Source organism: Leuciscus leuciscus (assembly GCF_965113295.1).
Source record: "Leuciscus leuciscus genome assembly, chromosome: 21".
NCBI lineage: Eukaryota > Metazoa > Chordata > Actinopteri > Cypriniformes > Leuciscidae > Leuciscus > Leuciscus leuciscus.
In genome coordinates this window covers 36,622,301-36,648,752 of record NC_138745.1, presented here as the reverse complement: position 1 = coordinate 36,648,752, position 26,452 = coordinate 36,622,301, and the positions used below count along the sequence as shown (strand labels likewise).

At 36.8% G+C, this 26,452-nt stretch overlaps 1 protein-coding gene across 3 annotated transcripts in view; it reads left to right on the top strand.

The window, feature by feature from the left end:
• Positions 1-26,452, top strand: part of LOC309485541 (testican-2) — a 57,508-nt gene that overhangs the window by 4,669 nt on the left and 26,387 nt on the right. The window contains exons 4-5 of one of the 3 annotated variants that reach the window (XM_082152443.1): positions 1,649-1,888; positions 23,811-23,856. In XM_082152443.1, coding sequence (XP_082008569.1) covers positions 1,697-1,888; positions 23,811-23,856 — 238 coding nt within the window. In that variant the 5' untranslated portion in view covers positions 1,649-1,696. Of the gene's footprint in view, positions 1-1,601; positions 1,889-23,810; positions 23,857-26,452 lie in introns of those variants that run through there. The other 2 variants (XM_082152445.1, XM_082152444.1) reach the window with 2 other exon arrangements.

The window sequence follows — 26,452 nt, the reverse complement described above, 5'->3', positions numbered from 1 at the left end:
AAACAACTATATTCCAGTGGGTCGTATAATGGATAAATAAAATGTGAGATTATCGTAGAGAAAGCGGATTATTACGATTTAAATCTAAACCTGCAACTAATAATCTGTTTGAGAGCGTCTAATCAGACTTTGGAAACAGAAGAATGATCAAAACGTGAAATTGTCCATTTCACACACATGTGCTGATGTGTGTGTGTGTAGATGGTGATGGTGGTCATGTTTGTTCATCACACACTCTCATGTCATCAGAGCGGGGAAATGGCAGTATAATCTGGGATTATTATTGAATCCTCATATGCTCATTAGACTAATCTCTGGTTTACTTTATTCCTCTAAATATTCCACTAAAAACAGATTAACTTAGTGCTGAAACAAACTGTGGTGAATTATCATCACTAACAAAAATACCATAGTCTTAGCATGTTTTTGACATGTACTATGGTAATACCATTGCATTCATTGAAGTAGTCTACTATGCTTATTTATGAGTATTCTAATGTGGTAATCATTCAATACCATGATATACAGTTGACAACATTTGAAGTGGATCAAAAAAGTTAACCAAAGTTGTCCTATATATCACAAAAAATGCATGTATAACTTTGATGAAAGGTTTTGATACACTTCAAATGTTGACTACATATATCCAAGTATGCAATCACCACTGGACTTTGCATTTTAAGGCATTAATTGCGTTTAATTAAGGTTTGAAAATGATCTTTCACCTGTATCATGGTGGTGGGATATTTCTAATGGCTTTTAAAGAGAAAATATCCATACAAAATGTGCTGTGGTGGGACATGAGGGTCATACTAAACATATGTGTATAAAAATAAAATGTATGAAATATATATAGCCTATATACTGTAGCGTATTGTCACAACTGATGTGGTAGTTCTCAGAATGAAGACGAGGAAGATTAAAAGCTAACTTTCTTTAATAAACACAAAGATAATATATAGAGGAAGGCAGTGAGAACGATCACACAAACTACTCACATATAGAAGAGAAGCAACAATGAGCTGAAAGAAACGGGGTATAAATACACAGGGAATTTAACAAAAGACAGCTGAACATAATCAATAACCAATGAGACTAGCAGGTGATCAAGACTGACCTGAAGCCAACACACAGGAATGAAATGAACACACGACACAACATAATACTGACAGGTAATATTATAGGCGACTGTATTATACCATGAGATTATCATGCTAAATGTGTAAAATGGGTAATATATAATGCTATATTGGTCCTTATTTCGTAAATGCCAAGATCAATTGATGAATTTAATTGACACAGTTCAACGGCACTTGCACAGATGCAGGACAGCGACTCCTGAATATCTCTCTCTCTCTCTCTCTCTCTCTCTCTCACACACTCACACACACACACACACACACACACACACACACACACACACACACACTCTCTCTCTCTCTCTCTCTCTCTCTCTCTCTCTCTCTCTCTCTCTCACTCACACTCTCTCTCTCTCTCTCTCTCTCTCTCTCTCTCTCTCACTCACACTCTCTCTCTCTCTCTCTCACTCACTCACTCTCTCTCTCTCTCTCTCTCTCTCCTCTCTCTCTCTCTCTCTCTCTCTCTCTCCCTCTCTCGCCCCCTCTCTCTCTCTCGCCCTCATCATCAGTTCGTCACCTGAGCGGTGATCAGACCATCGCCTCGCTCGATCTCTCTCATGTTTCTTCGTGAGAAACGGATCATGATGAGCGGTTTATCTGTTGTTCAGCTGCTGCTCGTGACACTGATGATGAGCGCGAGGGAAGCGCGGGAGATCGGTGGCGGGAATTTCCTTGAGGACGAGCAGCAGTGGCTCTCAACCGTCCACCAGTACAGCCGAACCGTCAAACACTGGAACCGCTTCAGAGACGTGAGTTTCCCGCCGTTTACTGTCCGCGTCAGTTTAAAATCTGTTATTGTTTTATATTTATCTACAATTCAACCGAACAGACAATCTGACTGAACTAAAACATTGCTAGGGTTGTAGCCTATATTTTTAAAGTATCGACAAACACCTTTAAGTCTTGACTGTAAAAATGCCGTTGACCTTTTTTCATCGTTACTGCCATGAATAGCGATTTTCTTCATTTTAAACATTGATAACTCTATGGTGGGGCATGTTGTCACATCGGGAACCTGATTGGCTCTGATTTGAGAATACTTTTTCTTTATATATATATTTTATATATATTATCTATGTATTATAGGCTGCCAGCAAAATGTTAAACGAATTAAAACAATTGTAAAAATAAAACAAAATTAATTTTATATTTATCTATGTTGAAATAAATGTTTGACGCCAACATGCAGTGCTAGAGTAAATCTGATGTGCAAGACTTACTGAGATATAGACTTAGTAACAACTATACCCAGTATCTGCTGTTGCAATGCAAACTATGAAAGTAAATATTATTATTGTTTTCATTTTTTATTTATTCAAATAATGTCTTAATGTTGAATGGTTTTATTTTATGAGGTCCTCAATTTTGGATGCACGATATATAGATTGGAAACCAAATTTGTTATCAACAACATACTTTTAATTAATTTAGTCATTTTAGCTTATTGATATCTGTCGATAATGTATACTTATTGTGAATGTGATTAATACTGAATATGTATATATATATATATATATATGTATGTATATGTAGTTTTGGATTAAATTTAGATTACTTTTGCTTTATCTACAGTAGCTTAAAGTTAGCATGATAAGGAAGTTGTGCTAGTGTTTTCATCCCTATTGTGCCTTATATGGAACAAGAACAAATGTGGGCGGGGCTTGATTTTGTCCGTGGGGAATTGATTGGATGATTGGATGGTTGTGGTTTGCTATTGGCTGATCTCATGTGAGTGACAGGTTGCCCCGCCCACATCATCAGAGAAGAGAAGAGATTCTGCAAGGGGAACTTATTCTGATTCAAGATTACCAGGAACAGGAATTGAACAATTTAATTTTTTTTTTAACATTTTGATTTCATGGTGGCTATGAATATATGGTATATATGTTCACATAGTGAAGAACCTTTAACTTCCATTGCACAAAAGCTTCTTTATAGTGATAAACAGTTCTTTAGATGATTAAAATGCTCTTTTTAGAGCTGATCACTGAAAGGTTCTTTGGCATCGCTGAGAAGAAACATGGTTTCGGTTGTATGTTTTAGTGTATAAGACTATATTTTATAAGACAAGTTTTATATTCATATTGTAGTTTTTTCAGCAAGGAAACTTTCTCTGCTCTTTCCCACACATGATCTCAGCTCATCTCCTTCACGCTGTGTGGAAGAGAGAGTGGGAAACGGGGAAGTTGTGTGAGAAATGACATCTGAAGTCTCGTCTGCTCCCCGAGGTCCTCCTGTCTGGATGAGTTAGCGCTACAAAGACAGACATTGTGTGTTTTGTGTTTGTTTATTGGAGAGAAAGACACATTGGGAACTGTCATTCAGTGCAGGACTGACTCGGGTGACAGGCGAGGGCCGGAGAGTGTGTGTGTGTGTGTGTGTTAGATCAAGGGTTCTGGTTTGACTGGTCAGTTGCTGGGCCGGTGGTTTAAGGGAACCTCGTCAGATTAGCAGTGATGTGATTGGCTAGTCAGAGGGCATATTATGATCCTGGCGTTGACAAACCCTATTGTGTCGTATATCCGTGTGAAACGCTTCGGGAACAAGAACAAATGTGGGCAGGGCTTGATTGTGTCTGTGGGGAATTGATTGGATGATTGTGGTTTGCTATTGGCTGATCTCATGTGAGTGACAGGTTATAGCCCCGCCCACATCATCAGAGACGAGAAGAGATTCTGCAAGAGGAACTTATTCTGATTCAAGATTACCAGGAACAGGAATTTAAAACAATAAAGATTGTAAAACATGTTGGCCGATACCGATAATTCTTTATATTTGAAAGCCGATAACCGATATATTGGCCGATAAATCTAAATCCAAAATTTTATATATTTTTGAGAGCCTGATTTAAAAAAATAAAAATCATATCCCAAACACAATTATAATGATGTTCTTATTATAAGTTTATGTAGCCGATGTGACAGATTTGCGCTTCACATGTTGCACTTTGCCGTATCTTACTTTAAAAAAAAAGTGATTTCAATCATATTTAAAGCAATTCAAAACCATCATGTTGATCAGTGTCTCAGCTGAAGGAAATAATACATAATATATCGGCCAAATCTTCTTATCAGGCCGATAACATTAAAAATGAACATATATTATCGGCCGATACTGATATGGTGGCCGATATATCGTGCATCACTAGCCTAAAGACTGCATGAAACACATTTCTTTTTTTAATGCATGTTAATGATCTCATTGAGCAGATTTACTCGTGCACGAAAACTGGAGGCTAAAGTGGAATAGTCAAGGTGACTAATTTACTAATAACCATACGTCAATCTAGAGATCTGTACGCGGCCTTGAAACTGTATTTTGCATGATTTTTATTCATGCATTTATCTTTCAATTTAATTGAGCCTTTTTTCCATGCATGTTTGTGACAAACTCAAACTCTGAAAGTGCATAATCACAAAAACACGATGAGATGTTGCAGGTCTGAGGAATAAACTTCAGGCATCCTTGATAAACTTCGGATGCATTCAGGTATTATATTTTATTATTTAAGACAATTTGATTTAAACCATGTAATATTACAGTGCACGCTTACATTGTGCCAGAGAGCTGAATGCACTTGGATATTGTGATGCACGATGAATAATGTGTGAATAAATTAATCTTTTAAAACTTGAGAAAGTTCACGCTGGTCAGAGGTGAAAACTGGAGTGTTATGATGTAAATTATGCGCTGATGCATTGAGCCATATGCCAGTGTAGAGATGTTTCCTCACACTAATGATGTGTGTGTGTGTGAGTGATTAATGCTTCTGTGTGACATGTTTATTCACACTCGTGACACTGTAAACACAGTCGATGAGCCTCATGCTACACTTCTGTACAGTACAGCCTTGTGTTTCACTCCACTGCTTCTCGTCTGCTTGTGTTTGTTACAGGCTGCATGAAAAAATACATTTCCATAAGACTCGTTACAGCTGAGGACGAGTGTTGAGCACATGCACACTTCTGCACTGTGTGATATGATACTGACAGGGCCCAAAATGAACTTTTCACCACACCTGCTATAGTTGCGCGTGAGTTCTGAAGGTTTACCAGCCATAATTATTTCTTATCAGCCATGAAATGGTATTTTGCATGATTTTTGTTCATGCATTTACCATGCAATACATTTATTGAGCTGTTTGTTTTCCTAGCAACTCGAAAAAGCACTGTCACAAAAACATGTTATGCTTTATGGTTTTATGTTTTATGCTTTTTTTGATGTTTTATGTTATGTTAGTTTTTTTGTTTTGTTTATTCATGTTATGTTACGTTATGTATTATATTTCATTTTATGTTGTGTCATGGTGTTGTTTAATTGTTTTATATTTTACTTTGTTAAATGTTTTTTTTTGTTATGTTTCATGTTTTATGCTGTTTTTGTTATGTTTTGTTCTTTCATGGTATTTTATGTTACATTATTTTATTTATGTTTTATTTTATGTTGTTTCATGATGTTATTCCATGAACAACATAACTCATTTTTTTTTACATTTTGTTGTTTAATTTTTTCCGTTATGTTGTTTCATGTTATGTTTTAATTATATTTTGTTTTTTTATGTTATATGTTACATTATGCTATTAAATGATCTTTATTTTGTAGGTATATGAGGAATATTCCTCAAATATTTGTCACCACATGGAGGTTTGAAGAATAAAAACTTGTCATTCTAGATAATCTTCTGATAATAAATGTTAGTAGATGGCATGATTTGAACAACTCGTGTCTCTTATGGTCAGATAGTTATTCTTACTATTTGATATAAACCATTTAATATCGCAGTTTACCAGTCAGCTTGTGAGTAATTTGTGCTTGCTGCATATTTAAAGGGGGGGTATAATGCCCTTTTCACAAGATGTAAAATAAGTCTCTGATGTCTCCAGAGTGTGTGTGTGAAGTTTTAGCTCAAAATACCCCACAGATATTTTTATATAGCATGTTAAAATTGTCACTTTTTGAGGGTGAGGAAAAACGCACCGTTTTGTGTGTGTCCCTTTAAATGCAAATGAGCTGCTGCTCCCGGCACAGGGGGCGGAGCTTATGTTCAAACCAGAGTCAGACAATGATGGAGAGACTCAAGAAGAAGTGAAAACATTTCTGAATGGTTAGTTGATGAATTTAAGTAGCTTATGTGTAGTTATCTTCTAGTCATTGATTAGCCTATTCTGTCGATAATCTATAAATCGTGTTCAGGGGGTGGGGTTTATGTAAATTTTAGGGTTGGTGATGTCACTAACCCGGGAGGAATGTGGTGTAGTCTCTACCAGCCGTTTGTTGTAGTCCTTAAAAAGCAGTTTCTTTAAAAGCAAATATCTCCCTTTGCTTTGAACTTTGAGCGTTGTAACTTTGCAGATGTTGTTTATGATCAAACAGCAACATTACACACTAACTAAAGTTAGAAAAGTCAAATCAGAATCAACCACCCCTACTAAACTGCACTATGTCAGAAATGCAGGAGTGTTTAGAAGCTCGAGGAGATTCGCGGAGGGAAAGGCGACGGATGCTCCTGTCACGATAACACCTGTCTTTGCATAATGAGATGCAAACCTCAAACTTCAGACCAGATTCGAGCACAATTAGCAGAATCTGCTGAAGGGAAGCGTCACTCAAGTGTTATATCTGTGATATCTGTGCGCCGAAGCAGTGATTGATTAATAGCTCTGCAGCACGGCGTCATTATTATTAATAACCGCAGTATTCCTGAGACAATCACCATCATTTATGCCGAGAAGAATCTGCGTTATCTTGCAGTCATGCTTCAGACAGATGTCTCGACTCTGATAATGCAGGGTTTTACACAGATGGTGTTTCACAGGAAAATATGCGCTGAGAATGATTGGTTGCAACTGCTGTGAATAAATCAGATTAAAGGTAGTTTGTTGCCTGTGAGGTTGTTGTTTTTCTCGCATCTGAACCATTTTTGGTTCCTATAAGAACCTTTCAGTGATCAGTTCTTAAAGTCAGTCATTTCATCCCTTAAAACTCATCTTTGATCATCTTCATGCCTTAAAATATCTTGAATGTAACTTGACACCCTTGCCTCATTAAGTATACACGGTTCTATGAATATGCAAATGAGCCCCGCCTCCACTCACTCGCTCAGCTCAGAGATCCACTGGTTGACGATCACACGTTGATCTGATTGGTTACAAGGTAGTTTGTGACGTCAGAAACACCAGCGATTTCAAAGCGTGTGTTTGAGACTGTCTTTGGTTCACTGCAGTTTTAAGGAGGAAATACTCAGCAATGGTGTCTACTTATGAACTTACACATGGTTTGTCTTAAAGCATATTAAAAACACCACATAGACACATAAACAAAGCTTGATTTTCACCACAGGGTGACTTTAAAAGAGCCATTTTACTTACTTCACTTGGTGTGAAGAACATTTAATATTCTAAAGAATGTTTTCTGGAATGGAAAGATTCCATGGATGTTAAAAGTTGCCGATAAATAACCTGTGTTTTGAACAATTTGTACACACACATTCTGGCAAAATAGTGAGTCAACCTGACGTTTGCAACCCATTTTACTTCTATAATGTGGCGTATTTCTGAGTCAATAGAGCACGTTTCTGAGTGTTGTTTTATTTAAAGCGTAACTCTCGCCAAAATTTAACTTAGGCTCGTTTTGTTAATCTACCCGAGTCAAACTTTCGTGTAAAAGCATAATTAGAATGGAAACGCCACTTTTAAGATTGACCGTATTTTCGTTTTAGGTCAAAATGCCTTGTGAATGGGAGTGAACGGGAGTGCTGGGGAACGACTATGATGGCATCAAAATGGCTATTTTTAAAGCACTAAGAAGGCCCGACACAACATGAAACTGTGCTGGAAGTCTCACCAGCGGCTCTACACATGAACTCCAGCGCTGACTACATTGTTTGTGTACACAGAGTTTACTTAAAAGAAAGGTTTCGTACGACTCACTTTATCAGTTAGTGTTTCCATCCGCCGGCATTTTGTCAGTCAAAAATAGTCAATCTCCGAATGCAACGTAACAGGGAGGAGAGTAAAGATGGAAAGCTCCTAAAGCTTAGTTCCATATAAATTCACGGATAATTTGTTGTTTTGTCGTTAGTGAAAATCAATAGACCCCTTTTTCAGTTGGTAAACATGGTGACGTTTTTGTGTGGGTGGAGCTTAGGTGGTGGCAGAACGATCCCTCTGGCCGCTTCACTAACGTTAGTTTGCAAGTTTTGTTAGCTTGTTTTGTAATAATGACTGGAGAAAATCCGATTTTATCTTAATGTGCAAGGTCACTCACTGTCCAGGACCGCGATTGTTATTTGCAAAAGTAAATTTTAACGGACATCCCAGATTGGCTGACCCGGCATACACACTCACTCAATGGATGGATGATCTGACAGGATTAACGTTAACGCTACCTCCGGTTGAGTGGCCTGACTTCTACACCGACCCGATAGAGAAACCGAGGGTAAAGAGAAACTGAGGGCATATAATAACTGCACTAAATGGTCACGTACACGACTTGTGTGGTAGCCTACGATCCGCAGTTCTGCCAGCGCCAGCGCCACGGCCAGACAGAAGACACCAATGTAAAGAGTGACTTTACGGTGCAATTTTAATGATGTGAATATTTTCTAGAAATAAAAAATTCCAGATACAGCATATTCATTTTTTAACTATGTATTTGATTACACTTTCTTACCAGGTTCTTCAAAAAGTCCAGTCACAGTCAATCAAAACAATGTATACAATCATAGATGATTCACAAATAATCACAATCATTTAGAGAACATTATGCGATAACATTTCAAATTGGAGCCTGTACTCCGTCGCTTCTTGCACCCAACAATACAACAAGATGACATTTAATAACAATAATAATAATTTAAGCTCCTTATTATGTAGCCGAATCTGTGCTGGTTTGTATTGGCCGCCTCCAGTTTTCCCTTTGTTTTGCCTCCAGCTAACGCCGTGACGTAACTGTGACGTCGGCTCGAAATTGGTCTATACTGACTTTGTATTTGAAAAAGGATCCTCATATTGAATATGATAATATTGAAATGATTTAAAGATACAGATCGACTATTTCTGACTAACAAAATGGCGGCGGCCGGGAAGAACAACAGCAACAGCGAGTCATACAAAACCATTCACTCCCATTCACCCCCATTCACTGCCATTCACTGCCATTCACCCCCATTCACTGCCATTCACCCCCATTCACCCCCATTCACCCCCATTCACTCCCATTCACCCCCATTCACTCCCATTCACAAGGCATTTTGACCTAAAACGAAAATACGGTCAAACTTAAAAATGGCGTTTCCATTCTAATTATGCCTTTACACGAAAGTTTGACTCGGGTAGATTAACAAAAAGAGCCTAGGTTCAATTTTGGCGAGAGTTACACTTTAAGGGGAATTGATTGGATGAAGATAAACTAGGGGTTGTGCATCATTCAGAACTAAAGCAAGATTTTCCTAATTAATAGCAAGTTGCATTAGATAAAAGTGTCTGCTAAATGAATATGAAAGAAGAATGAATGCTTATTAATTTCCAGAGGTGACGAACAGGGACGCAGAATTAAAATATAAGGAAGCAGAATTAATTTAGTCAACATAATCTTTTGAATGTTGAACAAAGGCTTGTTTGAAAGTTAAAAAACCAAAGTTTTAAAAGCCTTGAAGATTTATATTTCTGAAATGCCATCCGTTTCTTGTTGCCAAATCAATTCAAATTCCATTTAATGCTTTCAAAAGGAGCCAGACGTTTTTATTGTCGTTGTTTTCATTGTTTTGGGCAGAAGATCTGGAATACACACACACACACACACACACACACACACAAAATGTCTTGGTTTTCAACTGTATGACTTGAAGTCAGTGCTTTTGGTTTTCTTTTTGGTGTGTTAATGAGAAACTAATTAAAGATCATTTTGGGAGTTTGTGGATGTACGGTCCCTTTCCTCTGTGTGCCTCGGCTCATAATCCGCCTTGGCGGTGTTTGCGTGTCCTGATCATGTTTATGAATATGTTCTGATGTGGCATCTGTTATAAACGGAGAAGCAGCATATGTTGTGTTTAATCTGTTTACTCGGAAACACTTTATTACCATATATGGTAAACGGTCCAGGAAGTGGGTGTGGCATGAGCGAATGATTATGCAAATGAGTTGCATAAACTGCTTATGTGTAATTGTCCGTTTTAAAAGCTTTACTGGTATCTGGGGCTTATTTTACAGTCAGGACACGTTATTCATAAAAGAACAGAAATCTTGTAGCTGTCAGAGACGGTGGATGGTCTCGTCTTATTTTTTGTTTTAGTTGTTATAGCAACCATAGGAATGTTGCAGGAGTGTTTAATGGATCAACCCAATGCATGCATTGAGCAATATTGTTACATTATTTATTAATATTTGTTAATGTTAGCTAATAAAAATAAATGTTAGCTCTTTTAAGTAATATTAACACAAGACATTTTGGTTTTAATAATGCATTAACCCTTGAAGTCCTGACATATAGATAATAATAATACAAATAATAGTCCAAAAATATGCACTGAGCAAAAATATGCAATTTGGTGCAGATATTGAAGTAATTGTGATTTATCATAGTGGCATTGCTCTATGCTCTTTTAATTCATATTTTGCTGTCAAACTCAATGCATTTGATTTATTTAGAGCTAGACCCATTATATCTACAGCTGGCATGTTGAGTCAGTAATGTGGATGTGAATCATCTTATGTGTGGATGTGAATTCATAAAGTCTTGCCTTACGGCCGCCATGATGGTGCTTAATTCTTAATGATGCACCCGGCCTTTAAAACTTTCATCGTCAGAAACCTTTCTCCCCGTCTGCGGCTCTCGGTCTCACTGGAGCGCTGTATAAACCAGCACACGGACTGCAGTCGAGCTGGAAGCTGTGTTTGTCCTCCTGCATATGCTTGCAGTCAGACAGCAGGGGATTGTGGGTAATTGCTCTTGCCCAGGGCGATGTGACCAGTGCGTCTGCCCTCACTGGTTCTGCTGAACTGGCGCAGGTTACAGGAGTTTAGATGATGCATTAAAGTGCCCCTATTATGCTATTTTAAAGGTTCCTAATGTTGTTTTAGAGTCTCCTACAATAGTGTTACATGCATCTAATGTCAAAAACACTTTAATTTCCTCATATACATCAATGAAAACGCTCAATAAAGGATTCAGTCTCTCTAAGCTCCGCCTCTCTGAGAGCTGCTCTGCTCTGATTGGTCAGAAAGCAAACGCTCATTATATCTGAATCTCAGCTCCTGATCAGTGATACGAACAGTGACGATGGCGTGGGTTTTACCGTATCAATCTCAGAAAACAGCGTCTTCTCCACATGAACAACACAAACCAAACTCTTCCAGTCTCAGATACACTACAGTGTTTGAGGGCGGAGCTAAGAGACGCTGTTCAGCCAATCAAGACCAGAGGCTGGCATTATGCAAATTAGTTACAAACCTACGCAGATTGAGCAGGAAGTGAGACTGAAATCAATTCTTTCTTTTAGGAGAGAAACTTTAATCTTCGATCTTTGAAACTTTGCAGAGCTTTTACATCCACAAACAGCTTCATTACACACAACATGAAAGAGAATATCCCAAAAAGCAGAATAGAGGCACTTTAAAGCAAGTTTTTGTGACCGTTTTACATCCGTTATCTTATGTATTTTGAGTTGAAGCAGGATTTGGCTAGTTAAATAATGCAAGACATGACCTGATTTTATCCATCAAAAGTTGGTTGGATGATGGAAAGTGTTTCTATATGACAATTGGTTGGAAAGTAAAGTAAGTAAGAAAAGGATGGTACATTTTGATAAAAGATTATAAAGTTATTTAAAATAACATGCACTGATGACTTATTCACAATAAGTCCAGGAACACATGAGTTTAGAAAATAAATAGGGTGAATTTTAATTTCATGCTGACTTTAACAACCTAATTCATGTTGATTTGTTTCCAAAATCAGCAGTTTTTTTCAGTCCAGCTTTTATACAGATGCAGTTTCCAGTGGTTTTTGCACATGCATTGAAAATTCATGCAGTTTCTGAGTGTTTTGTTGCCTGTTTCTTGAGTGTTTGTGTGAGCAGTGTGTCAGCGTTGGGATCAGATCCTCCTGAAAGTCTTCATCTGACTTTTTAATCTCACAATTCTGACTTTTTTTCTCACAACTGCGAGTATAAATCTCACAATTCTGACTTTATCTCAGAATTACGTGATATAAAGTCGCAATTGCGTGTTATAAAGTCAGAATTATGAGATATAAATTCGCAGTTGCGAGAAATATACTTGAAATTCTGACTTTTTTTCTCAGAATTGCATGTTTATATCTCGCAATTCTGACTTTATAATACGCAATTGGGAGATATAAAGTCAGAATTGCATGATATAAAGTCGCGATTGCGTGCTATAAAGTCAGAATTGTGAGATATAAACTATTCTGAAAAAAAGTCTTTTTTTTCCTTAGAATTTGACTTTTTCTCTCACAATTGCGAGTATAAATCTCACAATTCTGACTTCATCTCAGAATTACGTGATAGAAAGTTGCAATTGTGTGTTAAGTCAAAATCGCGTGATATAAAGTCGCAATTGTGTTAAGTCAGAATTATGAGATATAAAGTCAGAATTATGAGATATAAACTCGCAATTGCGAGAAATATACTTGAAATTCAGACTTTTTTTCTCACAATTGCGAGTATAAATCTCACAATTCTGACTTTATCTCAGAATTACGTGATATAAAGTCACAACTGTGTGTTAAGTCAAAATTGTGTGATATAAAGTCAGAATTATGAGATATAAACTCGCAATTGCGAGAAATATACTTGAAATTCAGACTTTTTTTCTCACAATTGCGAGTATAAATCTCACAATTCTGACTTTATCTCAGAATTACGTGATATAAAGTCACAACTGTGTGTTAAGTCAAAATTGTGTGATATAAAGTCAGAATTATGAGATATAAACTCGCAATTGCGAGAAATATACTTGAAATTCAGACTTTTTTTCTCAGAATTGCATGTTTATTTCTCGCAATTCTGACTTTATAATGCGCAATTGTGTGATATAAAGTCAGAATTGCATGATATAAAGTCGCAATTGCGTTTTATAAAGTCAAAATTGTGAGATATAAACAATTCTGAGGTAAAAAAAAAAGAAGGAAAAGTCCGTCTTTTTTTCCCCCTTAGAATTGGACTTTATATCTCACAATTCGGAGAAAAGATGTCAGAATTGCGAGATGTAAACTTGCAATTGTGAGATAAAAAGTCGCAATTATCTTTTAAAATGTTTTATTCTGTGGCGGAAACGAGCTTCCATAGTTTCCACATAGTTTTTGCACATGCATTGAAAATTCATGCAGTTTCTCGATTTATTGAAAGCCAAGTCACATCTGATGTCATGTCATCATGCGCTGGATTATCTCGGAGTCTTCTTGCTGTTTTAACAGTGAAAGCCTCTTCTGTTGCCTGTTTCTTGAGTGTTTGTGTGAGCAGTGTGTCAGCGCTGGGATCAGATCCTCCTGGAAGTCTTCACCTGAAAGCCTCTCGGGCGTCAGATCGGGTTTCAGAAAGCAGGGAATAATTTAAAGTGGAGATATGATCTCGTGAGACACGGAAGGATTTCCAGGTATTGCATCTTTGGGAGAATCATAAATCATGTGTGACGTGAGCGTGCGTCTCTTCAGAATATCAATCCTTCAGCAGCACGTCCTTCTTCCTCCTGGAAATCTTCTGTATTCTCGTCTCGTCCGCCACAGTGGCCGCTGAAGTCTCTCTGTTTCATGTGTAAAGACTCGTGTTCCCTGCGGATGAAGCCGATGCACTGCCTTTGAGATTATAATGTTTTAGAAGGAAGTCTTTGTTCTCATTTTCAAGTTTCCTGCAGAATTCCATAGAAATAAAAGTTGAATGTGAGGCAGTATCGTGTGATAGACATTAACAATGAACATTTACAACAACAGATCTCATGAAACGTGTCGAGAAAGATCATATTTCATCCCAAAGTAACAACAAATAAGTGTGTTTTGCATAAAGATGTTAATGTTATTAATGGGCTTAAATGTTGCGGATCATGTGAACTCTAATAATGCTTTACTGTCCGAATATAGAGTTTAGTTTTCTTAATGCAAAATAAAATGTCCCTTTTTTAATTTTATTTTTATGTATCTTGACATGTTAGATTTGTATCTTGAATGTATGCAGTGTTATTTTAGTTTTTATTTTAACTAATAGTTTTATTAATATTTTAAATTAGCTTTTATTTTTAGTGTTTGTGTAAATTTTTTGTAATATTAATATAAATAAAACTTTAGCTTAACTTATTTTTTTTCATTTCCAGTTAATAACTTTAGTCCAGTTTTAATAACTTAAACTTAATTTTCCTTAATGCAAAATAAAATTTCCCTTTTTTTCTTTTTTTTTTCTTTTCTCATTTTATTATTAATATTAATAAAACTAACTAATTTTTTTCATATTTTTTTTCATTTCCAGTTAATAACTTTAGTCCAGTTTTAATAACTTAAACTTATTTCAGTTTCAAATTTCAAATTAATTTAATTTAGTTTAAGTTTTTCGACTAATATTTATATTTATTCAGCTTTATTTCAAATAACAGAAATGTTTTTAATAGTTCTAGTTTAGGTTATAACGATAATAACCCTGTTATGCGAGTCACAAAACGTGTTTACACGATTATTATGAATTCTGTCATTGCCGTTCAGTTTTGATCTTGGAAATAAAGAGTTATTTTGCATTTTAATTCAATTTTGTATAAAGTTCAATACAAACTTTACAATAAAGTTCACTAGTTAACATGTTAGTTAATAGAAATCCAGCTGTTCATGTTAGTTCACAGTGCATTAACTAATGTCAACAAATACAACCTTTGATTTTAATAACGTATTAGTAAATGTTGAAATTAATATTAACTATGATTAATAAATGCTGAAGAAGTGTTGTTCATTATATTTGTTTTTTGGGGGCGGTTGAAACCCTGACTAACATTATAAATGCGATTCAGGTTCAAATATGTCCATTTTCTTCTGTCAAAGTTGCTTTTTCGAATGGATTATTCTTGATTGCTTCCTCAGATTGAGTCCGGATGGTTATGATGATGATGTGGTGTTCTGGACCGGGGACTGTGTTTAGTTCCCGTGGCGCTGGAAGCGAATCTCACCTGGAAGCTTTCGGTCTCTCCGTGTATCCTGGCCACACGATAAGAGCCGGAGGTTGTGTGTGTTCTGCCCTGAGGAGAGCGGCACGCGCTCGACTGAAGCAAATGTCCGGTTTCATGGTCCTCATGTGGCCAGACTGATATGACACTGCGTTTCGTGAAGAGCCTTAATGCATTTCTGACAGGAGACAGTCTGTTATTTCTCGGCAGCGAGAGCGAGAACGGAAATGGTGAAGGAAGAAATGTAATTTTGACAGAGCTCAGGGTTGTGTTTCGGACAGGGAAGCAATGCACACTATTACTCGGTTCTTGAACGCAGTGAGCCGCCTATTTAAAGCTGCAGTCCGTACCTTTTTTGGGTTAAAAATAATCCAAAATAAAATTGAGCAAGTGCATCACCAGCCAGTGTTCAACACTCTCTGCTTGCTGTAGCTCGACTCAAACCGGGATTTACACGGGAAATTCGAGCATGTCTTTGCGTCGTTACGTCACATCTGTCCACATTACGTCACATCTGTCCACATAGAGACACATCTGTCCACATAGAGACACATCTGTCCACATAGAGACACATCTGTCCACATAGAGAAGAGTCTCGGCTAGTCGGCGATGAGTGTGAGGATGCTGGAGATTTATAGCCTTTTCTCACAGCACTGGATCTAATTACACTGAGCAATTTGATGGCGGATCCAGAAAGGTTGAAACGACGATCACCAGCTGGAGATTCACCCGCTGTAATACGTGAAAGACTTCGGACTTCGGAGCGGCTACAGAACTAGAGAGACTGACACTGGCTCATTCGGAAACAAGGATAATATCGGAAGGGCATTAAATGTCACGCAATGCTGATGATGTTAACATTAACAATCTGAGAACAAAGTATAATTTGCACGGTTTGACGTGATATAATGAGCGATCGTTAGATTTAATCAGTGTGATTTACTGCAATGCTTTTTCTCTTAGTTGCTCAGAACAAAAGTGGATGTTACTTGTTCAGATTTTTCAGTGAAAATTCTTATGTTGGTCAAACTTCCCAAAAGTAGAATCTGTGATTGGGAATGCCAGGATCCACACCGGCGGCGACTGACAGACGCACGTTCTCCTCAAAACATCGGATTCATCCGCGCTGTGCCGTGCCGAGACACAACCCACGTAAAGCTGATCATTCCACGAATAACTGCAATAGCAGATTCTGAACAGAGATGGCGACAAAGAGGAGAAACTACAGACTGCAGCTTTAAACAGCATTTTAGGACATTAAGGCTGTAGCGAAAGACACTTGTTGCAATGCATTACAGTGAACAAGCATGTGATGCAGCTTTAGAGTTTGGCCATACGTCAGTATCTGAGACTTTTCGCATTGCAACACACTCTGAGAAAAAGTCAAGAAAAACCTTTACATTCCACAGAATGTTCTTTATCGTGGAAAAAGGGTCTTTAGATTATTAAGATTCTCTTCACAACAATGAAAGTTTTTTGGTTCTTCAACAAAAACTGGTTCTTCTATGGCATTTCAGCAACAAAAAACAACCTTTTGTAACCTTTAATGCTCTCTGGTCATTTTTTTCCTAATTTTTTTTTTTTTTAATTGTTGTTGAATTTTTTACTTCATCGGAATGGTACGAAACTTGGTAAAGGTTTTGGCACTTGCTGTGTGAACACACACACAAAAAAATCAAGGACGTGATTCGAAAAGGTTAAATGGTCCTGAAAGAAATAGTCACGCTTGTGTTCCTCGCGGTCAAAAATTTAAACTATCTAGTGGAAGCGTTTGGTACTGCAGCCGAACACAAGCTTTCTGAAAGCTAATTTTTTTAGATATCAGGCTAAAATTTAAAACACAACTTGTTTAGGTGTAGGGCTTTGATTTTCTTGCAGTTTTAGAGTAAAACGTGTTTTTGAAAGTATACATTTTTATATACAAATTGAAAATAATATTTTTGTGCATTTTTTTTTACAACTTTTTAAGTTTACTTTTTTCAAATTTTTTCACTTCAGCAATAATCTGCCAAGTGTCGTCTTTGAAAAGAGATCAAACTTCAGTCTTTTGCTCTAAAGCATTCAAGATTTACCAAATTAATTTTTAGGTCTGTGCTCAAAAAGTGAATAAATGGATTATAAATACAATGTAAATATAATTTAGTTCCATAAAATCCCCCAAAAATATAATATTCTACAAAAAATATACTAAAATATAGTACAATCATGTCATTGAAAAAAAAGAGGTAATTTTTGACCGACACACGAAGAGCACCAGAGGGTTAAGAAGGTTAAAACATAGGTAAAAATGTTTATGTCTAATTAAAATGGACTATTTTACCCAATATTTGAATGTTTTTTTGATTAGACACACAAATCAATTGTAAGTCGAGTGAAGTTGTGTGTCTGTGTGTTTCGAATCAGTCACTTCTGAGATGGCTTTTCTTTTAGGATGCTGCCTTGTAAAGTAGTTCCCTATGTAGACTGTAACACGACTAGCTAGGGTTTGGAGCAAAGCTAATCTGCTACGAAAATATGCTTTTCTCTGAGAATGAGACCACAGTACAGAACTGCAGAGAGAAGCGTTCGGGGATCACAGACTGACAGTGACGAGCAATCTGAGGAGCTCTGCGTTTGTGGACGGGTTTCGTTACAGAACCGGCTGGGTCATCGGCCTGTCACTCACAGCTCTGATTCTGTCAATCACTGGGAGACTCTTCAGATCATCAATGAGGAAATCTCACCGGTTTAAGAACAGACTATATGGGTTTTTTTACTCTCCGCTTGTGACTATCCAAAACACTCATGCAATATTTAGACCTAAATGTAAATTATGTATGTGAATTGCATATAAAATATCCATTACTTGGTGTTTAAAATGTTTTTATTAGGTAATCCAACAATTTGACAATCACTGTTACATCGATTTTATGATTACTCATTAAAAACATAAGAAGAAAAAGAAGGAAAAATACAAATAGCAAAAAAAATTAGGTAAAAAAATTATAATAACTAATAAATTGAATTATGCATATTTTTAATTCATCCATACAGGGCCTAAAATTAACACTCGGCAAGCATCAAATGCACGTAAAAATCGGTGTTGGTGAGTGAAACTATCAATCGCCACATGGGTGGTAATATTTTTATGAATTCTAACAATGCAGTGTTGTGAGAAAATGAACGTCGGACCGTTTACAGGGCAGTGCCTCATCCTCAAGACAGTTTAACCCTGGCTAAATGGAAATATTCAAGCGCAAGACGACGTGAAAGGGAGCTCACGTCATCACTCATGCTCTGTGTGTGAAGTGTCATGTGCACAAACATCTGGAATCCACATCTCAGACAGTGCTCGAATACTGAACTCTTTTACATCTTCTTGACTCGAATACTGAACTCTTTTACGGCTTCTTGCGCTTGAAAATGCCAGTATTTGCGAGTATCCTTGTAAATATAGAAAGAAAGCGCATGTGTATCAGTATATTGGATCCGTGCATTCGCTCTTAAAGTGACAGTAGCCTAATATTCCTGCTGCCGTCTGTCATTAATGTTCATCTAACAACTAAAGACAGAAAGACTGCTCTTGACTGAAGAACTTTTGTAACTTTAACAAGGATTCATTTATGTTTGATCTTTACAATGAAGACTATGCAGTGTTATTTTACATTTGATTACTTTATTACATTTCTGTACCTGAAAATGTTGAATTTTTATTGGTATCTAAAATGTTGGTGTCGTCATTGCTTGTTTTGGCAATAAAAAAATCCATGGCTGGTAAAAAAGTAAGGGTTAATGCCCGACGAGGTGTCCATTGTCAGGACGATTGCCTCCGCCGAAGTCCATTAATACCTGACAATGGACACCTCGAAGGGCATTAACCCGCTTATACCACGGTCACTTGCCAAATAACACATTTTTAAAACATTAGTTTATATTTTAATTCGTTTTACAATCAAAATCTAAAGTTTTTACAAACAATAACTTGGTTTCCGTGGTTACGCCTGAGGGTTTATTTAGCAACCGGAGATATTTATAGTCCGTTCGAATTATAGTCTGCCTGTTGCTATGGTTACTCACAGCTGATGTAGCCAGCGCATTTATTTATTAATTTCGAACGGTAAACAGTCAGTTTCATCAGAACTCCTTTACTAGGTGTCCTCTATCAGTTTTTAATGGACACCCTGCAGCCAATCAGAATCGAGTATTCACCCAGACCATGGTATAAAAAACATTAATGGCCAGTACAGTCACTGGCAGGTGTGGCAAAAAGTTAGTTTTAGGGCCTGCAAGCAAACATGTAAGATTTATGCAATAGTACTAATAATCTGAGTGTGTTTTGAATTCAAAATAACAAAGTTTGTATATTTGTCATCAATAAATCTAATTTCTTTCAATCTTTAACTAACTGAATATTGCTTGATCTACATTCTGGCCATATTTTAACCATGTTCATACTTTTGAACGGAATAAATGTAATCGTTTTCACAGCGATTTTATATAAACGCATTTTAAAAACATGATTATTTAAATATAATAAAATAAATGCAAACGGATAATAATAAACTGTCACGATTTCAGTTGAGAAATATTACTGGTTTCATATATGCATCAGATTTTATTATGTTAAAACTGTAATTTTTAGGGTAATTTTGCATGCAAATTAAAATCAGAAATTTAGACCAGAAATGTTTTGGGAGTGAACTGTGACTTCAAACACATCTATGTCTCACTATTAAAACATCTACTATGTCGCTCGTAAAAAACTTAGTCAGAATAATTTTTTTTAATTATTAATTAATGCATGCAAATTATTAACCTGTGCACGTTATTTTAAACAATAATAAAAAAAAAAAAAAAATTTCATTTTCATAAATTACTTGTATTATTCCACTTCAATATCACATTTTACTTTTAAAAAACACTACAAATAGGTTGAGTTTACAGGTTTATGTGCTGCTCATCTCCGATCACCAAAATTACATTTAAAAGTTTTTTCCTTGATAAAATCTTCATGCCTTAAAATATCTTGGATGTAACTCGACACCCTCGCCTCATTTAGTATGCGCGGTTCTATAAATATGCAAATGAGCCCCGCCTCCACTCACTCACTCACTCATCTCAGAGATCCACTCGTTGACGATCACACGTTTTATTTGTACACTTTTTATCTATTTTTAAATAGATGTCAATGAAAAATGAAGCTTTTTACCCACATAGTGATACAGTCATTGATGTAGTCAGCCAAACTTTGACCCTCGGCCGATTAATCAGCAGATATTTGGACATTGTGAGATTGATCTCCGTTGGCACCAGCCGCTGAGAAACCCATATTGATCGAGCTCCATGTGTCAATCTGTTCTTTTCTGCTTTGGTTTACATTTTGCTCATTCTCAAGGGCTTTGTCTGCGTCTAATTGAACAGCGCAGCTCCTAAATGCTACAAAATCTCAAATTGATTGTGTTGGCAGAAGCGGCGCGTACGGATGTGTGAATGTCAGATTAGCATGCGTGTGCAGAACCGGCGCGGCGGGAAGCATGCAAATTCTATTGGAAGTAAATTTCAACAGAGCTTCCCAGTAGGATTCGCTCCAGGAGCTCGACAACATCATAATGAGAAATCTGAGCTGAAGTCGCTCTCTGTGTGTCTGATGACACTGTCAGTGTTCATGCTTCAGCGTTTGATGCAGTCTACAGGCTAACTCGCGGATTACAGCTTTCCTAGCTTTCATGCGTGAGCGTTTGAAGCCGTACTGAGAGCATAATGTTTTGTTAAACAAACCTATACAGTATTTCAAAGTCATCATGTAATCACAATTTATACTTTCATTCATGCTCCTGGTCTCTTTGTGAATTAATAACCTGTGCACGTTATTCTAAACACATTTTCTTTCATATTTTTTTTTCATTTTCATATATTACTTGTATTATTCCACTTTAATATCACATTTTACTTTGAAAAACACTACAAATAGGTTGAGTTTACAGGTTTATGTGCTTATTGTAGGCAATCATTTTATCTCTTAAAACTCATGTTTAATCACCAAAATGACAAATGAAATGAAAAAAAAATCTTCATGCCTTAATCTTCATCTTCATATCTTGAATGTAACTCGACACCCTCGCCTCATTTAGTATGCGCGGTTCTATGAATATGCAAATGAGCCCCGCCTCCACTCACTCACTCAGCTCAGAGATCCACTGGTTGACGATCACACGTTGATCTGATTGGTTACAAGGTAGTTTGTGATGTCAGAAACACCAGCGATTGTGTGTTTGAGACTGTCTTTGGTTCACTGCAGTTTTAAGGAGGAAATACTCAGCAATGCTGTCGACTTATGAATTTACACATGGTTTGTGTTAAAGCGTATTAAAAACACCACATAGACACATAAACTACATTAAAAGCTGGATTTTCACCACAGGGAGACTTTAAAGTTACGTTAAATCTTACAGTACATTTTATTGTCGATGAAGAACAAAATATTTTCTGATGCTTTGTGTGAGGAAAAAAAACTAATTTAAGTCACTATTTGCTGAACATCTCCTCTACTGCAGCTCTGACCACTGTACGACACTTTTAAAATGTTCTTGTTTTGTGGCTTGAAACTGTTTTAAAAATCTTGAAAATCTTGAAGAGTCTTCAAAAATTCACCTTCAGTGTAAAAAAAAAAAAACTTAGAAGGTTATAATAATGAGTAAATAATGACAGAATGTTAAGTTTTGATTGAACGATTCCTTGAAGCATTTTATTTTATTTTAAATTTTATTTTATTTTATTTTATTTTATTTTATTTTATTTTATTTTATTTTATTTTATTTTATTTTTATTCCCAGATCATATTAACAGATCACAGTTAAAGCTGATGTGAGGCGTAGATCTGTCCTCTTTCATGTGTTTCTGAATTTACATCTCATTTTCTCTCTCTTTCTCCTCCCCTGCCTCCCGTCGCTGAAGGAAGTGGAGGTTGGTATCTGTGTGTGTGTGAGGCGTGTGTGTGTGTGTGTGTGTGTGTGTTCAGACCAATCACTGACATTCAACATTCAGAACTTTGGCTAACGTTCTGACAAGGTTCTCAAAGTTATGAGCAAATGTTCTTCCAGGGACGTTAATAGATTGTTCGTTCAAAGTAATCTGATGTGTAATAATGTTCTCAAAACGATAGCATTATTTATACATCATGCATGGAATTCCCCCCCCCCCCCCCCCCCCCCCCCCCCCCAAATATTTTAGTTTGATGTTCGTAAATCATTTTTAAATATTGCTACTTTTTTAGAATGTTCATTCAAAAGTAACGTTTTGCAGATCAAAGCGAATGTTTCCTTTCCATCCGCAGAACTAAGACAGGGTTCATATTGTCAGGGTTATGTTTGTTTTGGGGGGTTTCAGGGTTATGAATCTGTTTCCCTGTTTTGTGAATGTTTGAGTTTCACCTGTTCCTTTGTTCAGTTTCCATGGTTACGGTCAGTATTAGTTTATTGGTTTCAGCTGTGTGTCATTTATTAGCTCGTTCCAGTTTATTTAAGCCTCACCCTTGCCTTCACTCTTGGTCCGGTCTCTGTTATGTTGAGATGTGTTTGCACTGCCTGTTCGCTTGCTTTTTCAGTAAGAATTAAACTTATTAGTGTTTTGTGAGAACCTGAGTCTTCTGTCTTCGGCTTCCCTGCATCGTTACACGTATAAAAGCTGCTTACTTTTTGAAAGTTGAGTCTTGAAAACGGCCATATTTATGAATAGGTGCTTGAAAAGCGCTTGAATTATTGAAAGACAATATATGTGAAATAAGTGTTTAATTTTATTGATAAAACAATCTTTTCACTCAAAATGAAGCTGCAGCTCATCTGATATAGAGCCGTTTCGTATGGCTATGAGTGAGATATTTCCTCATAAATATCCAAGTATATGATACAGCTTTCACTCTTCAGGTCAATCATATTTCATCGGGGGGAAATCAGTTTGAAGAAAGAAAGCGATATCTTTGTCATAGTATCTTTTCAATGCTTAGTTACCGCAGTTATTGCATCTGCTGCACTTTATTTCTACCATTTTGTTTTATTGGTTTATTTTTTAAATCTTTTTACCTTTTTTAGAATTAGAAACCAAAAAAGTAGTGCTTGAAAATTCCTTGAAAGTCCTGGAATTTCATTTTACAGTATCTGTACAAACCCTGCTAGGAGTAAAAAAAAAAAAAAAAAAAGGACGTTTTGAACATTCTGAGAACATTAAGAAATAATGGGAGCGCTAGCAAAACATTTTTGGAGCTTTTTTTGTCAGCTGGGTCTGATCAAATCAATAACACGTGATTCCAAACTCCACAAAGGAAAAATCAACAACGCCCTGATTCATACGCACAATTGTACATGTGTGTAGTAACTGAATTTTAGAGTAAATATTGTGATAATAAATGTTCAGGAACTTTATTAGAAACAAGGGAACATTTAAACGATCATGTCTAGATGAGGGGAAAATGCCTGATTATTAATGCATTCGTCACATATATGAAATATGATGATTTCTCTCCTGTGTTTCTCATCAGGACGACTACATCCGTACGCTGGAAACTCCACAGGCTTCTGACGAAAGTGAGTAACGTAACGCACTCTCCACTGCACTTCATTATGCCAACACCACAATCTAAGAAAAAAAAAAAAAAAAAAAAAAAAGTATATTATATTTTTTATAATTATATTTTGCTCAAAGAAAACGAAGGTCCAATTCTCACTATTAACTAGTTGCTTATTATCATGCATATTACTGAGATATTGGCTGTTTATTAGTACTTATAAAGCACATATTAATGCAATATTCTGCATGATTATATTCTAAATCCCTTGATCACCCAATACCTAAACTTAACAACTATACTAACTATTAATAAGCAGTAATTAGGAGTTTATTGAGGCAAAAGTCGTAGTTAATAGTGAGATTTGGACCAAAAAAAAAAAAAAATCATTATATTACAGTATTTTATAGTAAACAATAAAATTCATATTGCAGTTACAAGAAAATTAGTTTTACAAATAAATCATGACGGTCCTAAAATAGTCTTAATAAATGTTTGACAGACATGCGATGCTTTTGTAATGAATGTAATGCTATATTTTCATGCTACTTACAGTGAATATTAAATTCTTTAAATTCCTCAAATCCTCCATTAGTGGAGAACGTCTGCCGTCGGCCATTAACCCTAAACTAGTGATGTCATACTGACTTAACGACCTGCAGACAATTATACATTACTGTCTGAAATCCTGTCTAATGTGGCAGTAATTACAGACCCAGCGGGACTGAACACACACACACACACACACACACACACACACACACACACACACACACACACACACACACACACACACACACACACACACACACACACACACACACACACACAGATAGTGGATCGGAAAAGGCTTTTGTTTGAGACCGCAGATTAATAAGGGGTGAAACTGGGATCTTGATTCATTCCAGAGGTTTTTACCGGCACTGCTTTGCATAATTTAATTCAGTCGCTCCCGTTGGTCAAATGAACCGTGTTTTACCGTGACTCCGACCTAATAGTGTTTTAACATTATAAAATTGTGTGCAGCCAGATTTTAGAATGGATAAATTCCCATACATTGGGATTAAATGTGACCCTGGATCACGTCACCAGTCTCGAGTCGCACGGGGATATCTGTGGCAATAGCCAACAATACAGTGTATGGGTCAAAATTATGGATTTTTCTTTTATGCCGAAAATCATTACGATATTCAGTAAAGATCATGTTCCATGAGGCTATTTAGTAAATTTCCTACCGTAAATATATAAAACATGTATTTCTGTGAATGAATGCTGCACAATCGCCATCATAAATGTAGAACTTTAAAGGAGATTTTCTCAATGTTTTTTTTGCATCCTCAGATTCCAGATTTTTAATAGTTGTATCTCGACCAAATATTGTCCTATCCTAACAAACCACACATCAATGGACAGCTTATTTATTCAGCTTTCAGATGATGTATACATCTCAATTTCATAAAATTGCTCCATGTGACTGGTTTTGTGTTCCAGGGTCACAGATGTCTAATCATCTCATCTGTTGCTGTCACTACAGGCCTTTGGGAATCAGAACGAGAGAAATGCGTGTAGATTCAGAAGGATAGGCAGCTTAGAGCGCTAAATCAAACGCTTTTGACACTTTACACACTTTTCCTCTGTGGCTCTTGGCTGCTTTCAGAAGGAGCGGCGTGAATTTATGAAGCTTGTGAGTGTGCTACAAATCATAGTGCAGAAATTGCTCATGTTTCTATGGAAACGCCTCCAGCGCCGCTCCGAGCCGAGAGCGAAAGATGGTTCGGCCCGTCTGCGGTCACACAGCCCTGAAAAATCACTGACATTACACACCTCATGGGGTTTGACCATAATAACCCTAGAGAGAGAGAGAGAGAGGGAGAGAGAGAGGGAGAGAGAGAGGGAGAGAGAGGGAGAGAGAGAGGGAGAGAGAGAGGGAGAGACAGAGACCGAGAGAGAGAGAGACAGAGACCGAGAGAGAGAGAGAGAGAGAGAGAGACAGAGACAGAGACCGAGAGAGAGAGAGAGAGAGAGAGAGAGAGAGAGAGAGAGAGAGACAGAGACAGAGACCGAGAGAGAGAGAGAGAGAGAGAGAGAGAGAGGGAGAGACAGAGACCGAGAGAGAGAGAGACAGAGACCGAGAGAGAGAGAGAGAGAGAGAGAGAGACCGAGAGAGAGAGAGAGAGAGAGAGTGAGGGAGAGAGAGAGAGAGAGAGGGAGAGACAGAGACCGAGAGAGAGACAGGGAGAGAGAGAGAGAGAGATCGACTGACAGTGGAATAGAGACATCAGAGCCATAATAGTGATCGTGTTCTGCGTCTGGAAATGTGAATATGTGATCATGTACAGTAGAAAGGTCATTATCCTAAAATAAATGGCAAAAGCGTGATCACGGTACTTTAATGTATCACAAAAAAAGTATGATTTACATTACCATTCAGAAGTTTGGATCGGTAAGATGTTTTAATGCTTTTTAAAAGACGTCTCTGCATTTATTTGATCAAAAATACTGCAAAATTATGAAATATTATTACACTTTAAATCAGCTGTTTTCTATGTGAATATATAGTAAAGTGTAATTTATTCTTGTGATCAAAGCTGAATTTTCAGCATCATTACTCCTAG